Consider the following 11,620-nt stretch of genomic DNA (forward strand, 5'->3'; position numbering starts at 1 on the left):
CACATTCATTCTCCTCTACTGCTGGCAGTGAAGACCTGCAGATGCACTCAACCACAGGCTTACTTTTCAACCCCGCGTCTGTCTCAACACTCTCACCAAAGCTGTAACTGCGGGAAGATCATACACATGTTTTGTTGACAGAGAGCGACAGGTGGTTTGAGTTTGAGCTGCTGGTGGACTGGAGTTTTTTTTTTACCGTGTGGTGAGCTGTGGCGTCTTTGGAGCCAGTATGTTGTCTATTGTTGTGGCATGTTTGGTATTCGTCCTGCTGGGCTCAGGGCAGGCTCAGGTTGCCACACAGACTCAGGAGCAGAGCCAGAGTCGGGGCCAGGGGCAGGACAGCTCTGCCACCCCTTGGAGGCAGGTGATACAATGGGAGAACAATGGCCGGCTGTTTAGCCTGCTGAATAGTGGAGCTGAATATGTCCCTGCTGGGGCAGGGGCCCAGGACAGAGGTCCCAGGGTAGTTGTGGCAGACACTCGTCCACGTTCTTCACATAGACCACAGGGAGGCAATGTTCGCCGACAGGCTCCACCAAGAGGATCCTCTGAAACTGTCCGCGGGCAGGCAAGGCATCCTTTTGGATTTGGGCAAGTGCCTGATAACTGGAGACAAACTGCAGGCAGCACAGGGGGTAGTCAGTTCCAAGGATCCTCTAGCACTCGCCTTAGGCCATCCACAGGATCTTCATCATCATCGTCATCATCCTTTTCTTCATCCTCTTATAATATACCATCCTACCAACAGAACCCTTTTCCTCAACAGCCTCCCTTACAAGCAATACCTTACAACCCTAGTTTTGGAGCAGAGCCAGTCAGGAGCTATGAGCCACCTTTTCAGCCTGTTGCTGGTGGAGGATATGGCGGTGGGGTATATGGTGGTGGAGGATATGGTGGTGGAGGGTATGGTGCTGGACAGGGGTATACTGGTGGAGTGTATGGAGATCTGGCCCCAGTGCTCCCAGGTTCTCCCTCTGATTTTAGTGACGATAGCTACCGTTACTACCAGTCTTATGGCTATGGGCCCAATCCTGTGGAGCCTGCACGTGCTGCCCAACCACCATTTGCAGATGGTCTGGACCACAGATACACTCACAGTATCTTCAACAGGCAGACTGCTCCTGCTGTCCCTGCTGTCTCTGCCCCTGATGCCAACCAGGCAGCTCCCGTAGTAGTGGACAGGACAGGACCAGCTGGTCGACCACAAGTCAGGAGCCCTCAGTATGAGCAGTTTCCTCCATTTGGAAGACCCCAGCCTCCTTTCCTGCAGCCCGTTCCTCCAGGCAGAAATCCTCCAAACTCTGGCATCGAGAACCCCAGCGTGAATGTCGGGAGTGTGTACAGAGCAGAACAGACAGGTACGGTAAGCTTTTTGGTTTGGGTTTTGTGAGCTAGCACAATGTATCCTTTATTTCAAATCTTGATAATATTAGGCGAGGCACATGGGTGGGAAGTGTGATTTAGAGCCAATTCCAAGGCACTTAAAATATTTCACATTTATAGTGGAAACAAGGAACATATTCACTTGTGGGCATTCACCCTAAAGGTATTTCTGTCTTTGATTTGATTTCTGTAGTTGCTGGACACATGTATTAGAAATTTGTAAAACCTAGGGGAGTAGAGAGCTCACCACCCCCTCAAGCATGCAGTCATGTTTTTACAATTTTCTTCTTTCATGTTTGTCAGATATCTGGAGTAATCAGAATAAAATCTCCACTCAAAGTTCAGCCTGTTTTTCAGTTTACAAACAAAGTAAAGTGGACACAGGGTTCATCTTTTCCCACTTGTATGGTTATTGAAACCAGGTGTTGCGCAAACGCTGCCAATGTACAGAGAGCACACAAGAACCACTGTGTTTTTTGTGTGGGGAGGTCTGTGCAACACAAAAGTAGACCGGTTCACGCAGCGTGTGGGATAGCGTAATGGTAGTGGTGACCTCATAGGGGGTCTGGTGACAGGGGGTGTTGGTGGGTCATGTCTGCCTCCTGGGCTTGAGGGACAGGAGAGGGGAAGCAAGGGAGGGGGATACAGTAATTCACCACTCCCTGAGGGGGAGGGAGAGCATGGAAAGTCCCTGTTACACATGGGGTCCATTGCTTCAGCTACAGTAAATCCAAAAAATATTTAGTTAGAGTTCTTGGGGGAAGAGTGAGTGTTAATACGTGCAATACCTTGGCTTAAATAATATATTTTCATAAAGTGCTGTTAAGGAAGAAGTGAGCTTATTGTTACTGGTGGAGGGAAACATGACTTAACTAAATGCAAACAACATGTGAAGGTTTTCAATGCTCTGACCACCAGAGGCTGTGTCTGGTCTGAGCTGACAGGAGATGAGGATCTCCAATGAGATTCTCAGACGCTTAATAATGCAGATTTACCTTTTTGTGTTACTCAATGATCTGCCTAACTGTGCGGCAGTCTCTCTAGTGTACTGTCTGTGTTGCAACCATCATTCATTAGCCACATAGAGCTGGGAGCCATTTCTGCAGCACAAAAAGCCGACATGTGTGCAGATACCTGAGTGCTCCCAGTAATTACTGTGATAAAGATTCCACCATTGGGAACTGTTGGAAAGCTGACATTTTTATAGCACTGCTTCATGGGACATAAGCTGTTAGAGTACCATAATAACTATTGCGATCTACAAGTTTTAGATCTACTTAAAACTTTAGTCAACAGACAAGCATATTTATTAAGCATATTAATGCCATTTCAAATGGCAATGTTGTGTCCTGTTAGAGGCAGTAAAGTACATAAGGTACACTGCTATATATCATAATAAACATATGTTTCTATGACCACGATGCTGGTAAAATAAGATAGATACATTTTTAAAACAACAAAACCCAAATAGGTTTAGGGTAGGTTTAGCATTGGTGCACTAACCAGAACCCACTTTCCATTCATTGCCTTTAACTGTCAAATGGTTGGACATACAAGTTGTTTCCAGAATCACATATAATGAATAGGGCTTGACTCACAGCCAACCCTACAGAGGGCATAAAGAGAGCAAGAACATTACACAGCACAATGTATGTACTCTGTGTTCAAAGTGTTCAAAACTTGTAATTTTGCCATATGTGCAAAATTGGACCAACTGATCAAGTTTGTGAATGTCTTTTCTCAATACACATTGGCTTTCACATCAGTCAGCAAGGCCCTTTTGTTGAGAAAGAACTGAACTCGAGTTTGTAATGGGGCAATGACTTTAAGCCATCTCCACTTGACATGAGGCGGCCAACACCAGTTCTAATACCAAGGTTAAGGAAATAGATGGTGTGCTCCTGAAGCTCAGCCATTATCCATTGTCTTTTTGTCCCCCTGAGAGATCCCTGCATTGTGTTATCTGACAAAGAACAGACTCTGATCAACGATGAGTTCAATTTGAGAACACATTCAGATGAATCAGATCTATTCACATGTGTAGTTTTCTCTGTTAGTAGTACTCTTGCCCATTTGCTGAATTGGATTGTGCACTCTTTTGAGTGTAGATTTGAAAGCTGCAATGTTGCAGTGATTTTGTAATTAAGTATAATGGCAAAGATCAGTTAAAAAAGTTTGCATATTGTCCACATATTCATTTCAACTCACCCTTACTTGCTCTCATATTTCGTGACAAAGCCACAAGCAGTCATACGTTAGATTAATTCGACTGTAAGATTATTCATTAAGGCAGCTGAAAGGCAGAGCTGCAGTTATTTTAATCATTATCTTAAACATCATATCTTTAAGAAAAACGATTGTAGCATCTCACTATTACCAAACTTAATCTGCAATATATCTACTGACCAAACGTAAAATGGTTGATAATCATGAAAAAAGATAGGATGTACATTGTATTAACAATAGGAGTAAAACAAACTACCTAGCAAACTAAGCTGTGATATACTTTATACTTAATCATCCAACGCTATTGTGATTTTTCATTTTTAAATGACCTCAATGAATTTCGAGTATTCTGATCCGTCAGTCCCCTGCAGCTAACAGCCAGGCGCTTAAAGCAGGAGCATCTAGAGATGGAGCCCTCATGTATTTTATTACGCTATATTAGATGGTATAAAATGCATGGCAAGACTCAGTTTCTTTTCTCCGTGCCCCACTTAGAGTTTATTGTGTGGCTTTGTCACATGCTGTCAAAAGCTGATCAGCTCTGGCTTCTCAATACACTTGATCCCTCTGAAAGACACCCAATTTCACATTTCAAAAGATTAGGAGGCAGAGAACAAAGCCTTTCTAGGGTGAGGGGGAAAAACATAGCTTGAGAGTGCTGCTGGGAAAACTCTGCATTCACACTGGTCTTACAGTGTTTACATCATGATGTGCCCCAGGAGGCTTCTCCTGTTCTTTACGTCTGCCTCGGAGAGAAATGTCATATAGGATGTTTACACAATGCTCGCAAAGGCAAAGCCCTTATTTCAACTTGGAGCTGAGAGGGAGGACTTACCAGGATGTTAAACTGGCCAAATGTAAAATCTAAAACTTCCAGTCTGGTTTCCATTAACCGATTGTTGCTAAAGCCCTTTGTGTTAATCTAAAAATCAAAAGACAGTGTGTTATCCATTATCTATTTTCTTTTCCATGGTTTAAGATGGCAGCAACAAAAATTCTAGTTGCACATAATTTGTTGTGATTTTATTAACACTTCTAGGCTGAAAGGTCGGATGGTTTGACCTTCAGCTGCTTGTACAAGCTCACAGCGTGTCTGGCCTTTGTATGCTAAACGGAGAGGGGTGATAAGTTGCGCCAGAGACCCTTGCTGGCATGGCCTTTACTGGGAAGGGGACAGACAGACATTCACTCTGACAAGTAAGGCCTGCTTTCTTTACTTGTTCCTCAGGTTTTCTGACGGACTTGGTCAGTCGCCCACTTTCAAAACATCAGTGGTGTGAGATCACTGTTGTTTTTGCCCTGGCACGCACGTTCTCCCTCTCTGTGTCTCTGTCTGGCTCTCTTGCTGTATCTCTGCGCGCCTGTTTCCTTCCCTCATCTCTTCATCACTGTCACTTGTTTGCAGAATCCAAAGTACAAAAAAAACACCGGGTGCATTACAACAAGCTCTCCTGTGATACTGCAGCTCGGATACTTACAAGTTCAGCCTTAACCCAAACAGATATGTCTTTACTATACTAAAGGTTTAGTTAAAGTGACACGTTCGTATTAAGATCAGTGCACATGGAAGATCACATGACATTAGCCAAGAAATTATTGGTATAAAAAAGGTTCCCTTTGTGCAGCTCTTATGCTTAAAACTCAAACTCACCCTGTCTGACTGGCTTACAGAGCAAAAGTGTCTCACTAGAAAACCATGATAATAATCTGGAATTTACAGTAATTAGTGGTCAAAAGCTCTTTTAAGAGTGACCCAGTCTTGAACTGTGGGCCCATCGTATCCACCGATCAGCACCACCATAAATACCAGGTAATAAAAAGCTGATGACAAATATGTGAACGAGTTTTCTGTTTCTGGGGTGCTTCGCTGGCCGTGACGGTAAGGGCTGGAATTCAAAGAGTTCAAAAGGTGACCTGTCACAGACTACTAATCATTGAATCACTAAGTAAAAACACAGTGAAATAGCAATGTTATACAGTATATGTAGTTGGTCAGCTTTAACTACAGTGTATAACATTGTTTAAATATGGCATACACTATCATGTTAGAGTCTAAAAAGTCCTTTTGACTAATACAATAAGTAATTGCTCTTATGTTTTCAGTATTTGGAGCAGATTTATACGATTTCAGATTTTTTCTGTGAGCAAATTACTTTCACTTGTTGAAGCAAGGTTGTGTCTTATTTATAGTGGCTGAATTACAATGTAGGTTGAGCAGTCTGTCTATCATTTTAGGTTTGCCTGACCTGGTTCCTGATGCCAACTATGTCCAGGCTTCCACATATATCCAGAGAGCCCACATGTACTCTCTCCGCTGTGCTGCTGAAGAAAAATGTCTTTCAAGGTAAGCCCAATTCTGGATGTACTTTGCTGGCTTAGGTTTATTAATTTATTTATATATTTTATTCTCACAGTATCAGACTTTTTGTTGTCCCTATGGGTTCTGTTTTCATGTTCATGTTATCATGTTCTGGACAAATGTTCTCATTTTAAAGGTTTCTACAATATTTGCAGGGTAGCTCAGTGGTTAGCACACCCGAAAAACATTCAATTGAAGAAACAATGAATTATTTCTCTTCTCAATGTAGCCCTCTGATGTGCTGTCCAGTATGAAATAATGTTCTTTATAAGCTGCTTCACCTTTGGGCAACATTAACCAGAGAGTGAACCATCCAGAAGCATAAGGTAGCCTTCAGGATCATACTAGTTCTGTGAAATCCTGATCACCTTCTGGGATAGAGACTGTTGTTAGTTTAATTTCTCTGTGTTGTGGATAGCATCCCCTAAGCCCCGGGCCTGGGCCCTTTGACTGCCTCTGTACTAAAGACACTATTGAAATGATGGAAGTGTGCTGTCCCCATGGCTGTTCTATTTGCCCTCTTCCCATCACAAGCACAGCCATCCCTCAAAGCCCTTTCATATCCTGTCTGAGTTTGCAGCAATCACCGACAGATGGGCTGTTGTAATTTGCCATACACTCCAATGTCAACAACAGCCACAAGATGAATGGCTTAGATCTTCCGTGGCATTGTGAACTCGGGGTTGTTCCTCCTTTTTCACGCAAAAAAAGTGAATCGTGCAACGGCATGTTCCCTCTCCCCGTGTGGAAACTGTGTATTTGGAGAGATGGTTGTAATCTCTAGAATGAATTATTTAGTAGATATGCTCCTGCCTCCAAGCCTTTCCAGTCCTGCTCTTTTTTTGTTTCCTTGTCTAAGTTATAAGAAACAGACTTGCGGACATTCTTTTTGCAGCCAGTTGTACAGTTTTCCTCAATGTTTTTGGTCCTGATATATGTGTCCACCATTCAGCTCTGCCTATGGCCCTGAGACCACAGACTACGATGTAAGGGTCCTGCTGCGATTTCCTCAGAGGGTGAAGAACAAGGGGACTGCTGACTTCATGCCCAACAGGCCACGTCAAACCTGGGAGTGGCATAGCTGTCATCAGTAAGTACTTAATACAAAACAGATTTCACCCAATCAGATAATAATGCTTTACTTGCTATGTTATTATGTGTTGTGGCAACCAGGGACATAGCTGGCAGGCATCTTTATCTGATTTTATTCTAACAGACTGTAATAATTTCTATAAACATAGGCCGGTGTATGTTGATCACCTTACGCATAACAAGGTTACTGCAATATTACAAAATAGACAGATCTAGTTGGTAGTTCTGATTGTAAGATTCTAAAAGTTGTAAACTTCCTGATCTACAAGAATTTGTGACTAATAATATTTATTGAAAAATGAATAATTCAAAGGTGCTATATTCTATATTCAGGGCATTAATATAGCAGCAAACATCTATTTGCTGTTTAAAGATATTGTGGATCAAAGTCTGAGCAGAAAATGAAATCTGGTGTGAAGGCCAGGCCGGCCGTGGATGCTTTTAGTGCATGTACAGTATGTGCCTGTGAGTTTTCCCCGCTGTATAGCTCATGGCTGCCGCTCTGCATTGCGCTCTGCATTGCGCTCATGCGGCGGTTACAGCTGATAACACCGTCCTGACCGATGCGCCTCCTGTGATTCTCAGGCTAACACCAGGTTAGCTCTGCCAGCACTTTTGCCAATGTTTGCACTGTTAAGCTTTGTTTATACCTCCACAGGTGACTAGAGCTAGGAGCACGCACAAAGGCGCTTTATGCTCAACACCAAAACTCAACACAAAGTCAAGTCAAGTCAATTTTATTTACATCACAAATCACAAATTTGCCTCAAGGGGTCTTAACACCCTCTGTCCTTGAACCGTCGCTTATTGGGTGTCACAGTGCCCCATAAGATCCACAGTGTGCCATACGGTCATACTGCAAGAAAAGACGAGACTTCCCCGGTTGGCTGAGAAAGTACACATATATTTCAGTTTCCCGGTCTAAAGAGGAGATTGGGGTTCCAAACCTATAGTATGGAGTCCATTAGAAGTACAACAACAGGACAAAATACAATACTAGTTTTGTGGGTTTGATCACTTTAGAAAGCACATTTCTCACTGTGTCTTTCTCAGTGGACGGATTGTAGTTGATTTAGCAAGCCAGTCGTGGGTCTGGGGGACTACTGATGAGGGGGTTTCGTCAGTGTTTTATGACAATATATTCCATAGACTGGCTTTTAAGTCCGCCCACTGAAGGCTGGTGCCAGGCCCTGCTTTAATATTCTCATTTTAGAGGAATGTTGACTCGCCGTTAGGAGATTGGCAGTGTTGTTTCTGTCTGACATCAGTCTGCATCTACACTGTGGTTCCCATGAGGCAAAAAGCCAAGACAATCATTCCACTGGCTGTGTGATTGGAATGACAAATCAATCCATTTTTCCTGTCGATCTGTGACACCAGATCACACAGCTGCTTAAGTATGATGGCATGGATATGGGTTACTGGGACACAGTGTTTGTTAACAAAGAATTCTCTTTAGGGGAAGAACATCTCTAGCCCAGATTCTCATAATAAACTTCCCTGCCCTACATTTCTGTTGAATAAGCTGTGTAGTTGACAGTTTTGCTTTTCATTACTTTCACCCCTATCTTTCTCACTGGAGTATTAAAAAAAGGGACGGGAACAGCATCCTCTTGAGTATCATGGTGAGTTCCATGAGAACTTATTTTTGTATGCCAATCAGTGTGGGGAAACAAGTAGAAGTCATTAAAATGCTCTGCTTTGTTGTGTGATAGTGCAAAAGTTAATCATAGTGTTGTTAATTTTTTGTCCCTCATGGTACAACTTTATTGCAGTTTGTGACCTTAGTGGTCAGAGATCATGGCTGCTATTTGTGCAGGAGCTTGGACGTATGTCTTCATATCTTGGTTGCTGTTTGTGGAGTGCAAATGTCAGGCCACTGCTAAATAGTTCTCACAGAACCTACTATAGTTCTCTGTGTTTTACAACCTGTGCTACAATTTGAGGAACCCTCAAAGTTTTGTTTGTTGCAACACAAGTGGAAAATGACTCACTTCTTCAAAGAAGGATTGGAATGTTTTGAATTGTATTGTATTTGTTACAATTACAAATGACTCTTGTTAAATCCTCTATGTATCCTTCCAACACTACATTCTCTACAGTTGACATAGTCAGTGAGGGGATCCAGGCAGGGGACCCTTCCAGAAACCTTATAATCCAGCACCCCCCACTCTCAATCTTTTTTTCTATTTCACACACACACACACATATACTCTTGATAATCATCTCAAGACTGCCACTGAAATGAACGCCAGGAAAACAAAGACTGTGCTTCAACCTTCGAGGCCCTCCTGCCCTGGTTTATGTTTTAAACGCATGCGTAAATACATACAGACACATGTATTGCACAAAATGCATAATGTGCCTTTGTGCCCTATATAGAATAAGCCTGTAAACACACTCAGTCATGTGTATTTTCATGTTAGTCAGAATTCAGATAGTGTTCAGCTGCAGATAACAACTGACAGGTTTCTACCTGAGAGAAGCTCATAATTGGTGGCCTCTCCTATGGAAAAAATGAGTCCTTGAATGGTCACTTGCTCCATTAGTGGAAAGTACCCATGTTTTCTTCCAAGTCATCCTTCAACCTTTAACTGTTCCAGTAAAAGCTGTTGCTATGTTGTAACATGGGCTATGAAGTAACGCGAAAGGGCAATGTTTATCTAGTCTGAGTTTGTGTGACTGCATGAGATCCAGCGCTTACCTCACCAGCAACTAAAGTCAACACCACTTCAATTTACTATATGGAGTAATTTAATTTAAGAATCAAAGGATAATGGAAATAAATACATACAATAACTGGAAGTGTATTTAGATCCTGGAATCTATTATTTATTTTTGGTGCCCCTTTAGGAAAATTGTCATATTGTTGTTGGACATTTTTGTATCTAAAAGACTCAAAGTGCAGCTAATGGGATCATGAACATCTACAGATTGTCCCTACATGCCTTCACTCCACACTGAATGAAAAATGTATTCCAGTCCACACAAACACCAGGGCATATTTGTATTGTTGTTGCTTTTCATGTATTCCAGCTTTTTGACAGAGTCACTTTGTTCATATTCCGGATCACTTGAGATGATCAGTGTGCAAACAAACACACTCCAAACAGCACACAAATACACACATACTGTGAAACACACACTTAGATATGTGCACATACACATTCAAATAGCCACAAGTTCACGCGCACACACACATAAATGAATACACACTAACGCACACACTCACACACAAACACTTCTGATCTTGCCGACTGATACAAGATAATTAACAATATTCATACATCATTAGGGTGTTAATGTTGTGCTTCAACAACACTTTATTGTTGCCATTAATTAGTATCTATTGTCCTTTGATACTTCATGATGTGTTCAGTCAAGGTGCAACATCACTTGTTAGCAGATGAGGTCTACAGGTCAGTCAATTCACTGATGGCCTTTAAAGTTACACTTCAACTTGGATACGCTAAATAAATAAAAATGGCAATGTAATTAACACACTTAATAAACTGACTATATGTTCTGCCCAGATACTGGCATGGCATAACAGATAACACTCTCTAACTCTTTGATATCCCACCTAAACTTAGATGTTTCTTTCACTTTTGGCTACATTCACAGTTTTTCACTTTTTCCGACAGGCACTACCACAGTATGGATGAGTTCAGCCACTATGATTTACTGGAGGCCAGTACTGGCCGTAAAGTGGCAGAGGGACACAAGGCTAGCTTCTGTCTGGAGGACACCACCTGTGACTTTGGCCACCTGAAGCGCTATGCCTGTACCACTCACACTCAGGTAACACAGCAAACCAAAACACAAAATTAAGAAATTTAGGCTTCATTTGGTCACCCGCAATAGTCTTAGTAGAACTGTTTTTGACTCTGATCAGTATTCCTCATGAGCGTCTCTCATCCCCTCTGTTTCTTCAGGGTCTGAGCCCAGGCTGCTACGATACATACAATGCTGATATTGACTGCCAATGGATCGATATTACGGACATCCAGCCTGGAAAATACATATTAAAGGTAAGAGTCATGTGAGAATCAAGTGTGCATGGACATGGCAGCACAATTCATGGAAGACAGTGAGGGTCAAGGCCACCAAATCGAAACAAATTGATCTGGGTAGTAAAAGAGTGATGAAGTTACTGAAATTTTTAGGTTTCTAGTTCTCAGCAAGCACTTCATGGCTCAGTGGTTTCCCATCCTGTTTTTCATGCATATTTTATTGGGTCAGTGTGGCTGGAAGTGTACTAAAGATCTTTACATGATCGTCTTCAATGTTCAATGTCATCTATCTCAAATACCCTCATTTTTAAGTGTTGGGCCCATCAGCTGTTTTGTGACTATGGTGAGTTGTAATGGGTCTTCTATCCTTTGTCTCTTAGCTCCAGGTTAATCCCAAATTCTTGGTCCTGGAATCAGACTTCACCAACAATGTGGTCAGGTGTAACATACACTACACAGGACGGTTTGTTACAACAAACAACTGCAAGATAACACAGTAAGTAAGACTGAAAATACACACTTTTAACACTTCGTTGGTAATTGATTA

At 42.2% G+C, this 11,620-nt stretch overlaps 1 protein-coding gene across 1 annotated transcript; it reads left to right on the forward strand.

Moving 5' to 3' along the window:
* Nucleotides 1-229: 229 nt before the first annotated feature.
* On the forward strand, nt 230-11,573 carry loxl1 (lysyl oxidase-like 1). The gene is made up of 6 exons (XM_076077953.1): nt 230-1,358; nt 5,845-5,953; nt 6,921-7,058; nt 10,705-10,861; nt 10,996-11,091; nt 11,454-11,573. The coding sequence occupies exons 1-6, from the start codon at nt 230-232 to the stop codon at nt 11,571-11,573; spliced, it is 1,749 nt and encodes a 582-aa protein (XP_075934068.1).
* The last annotated feature ends 47 nt before the right edge of the window (nt 11,574-11,620 follow it).

The sequence above is a fragment of the Anarhichas minor genome, unplaced genomic scaffold, assembly GCF_050575085.1.
Source record: "Anarhichas minor isolate MPS153535 unplaced genomic scaffold, ASM5057508v1 ptg000062l, whole genome shotgun sequence".
NCBI lineage: Eukaryota > Metazoa > Chordata > Actinopteri > Perciformes > Anarhichadidae > Anarhichas > Anarhichas minor.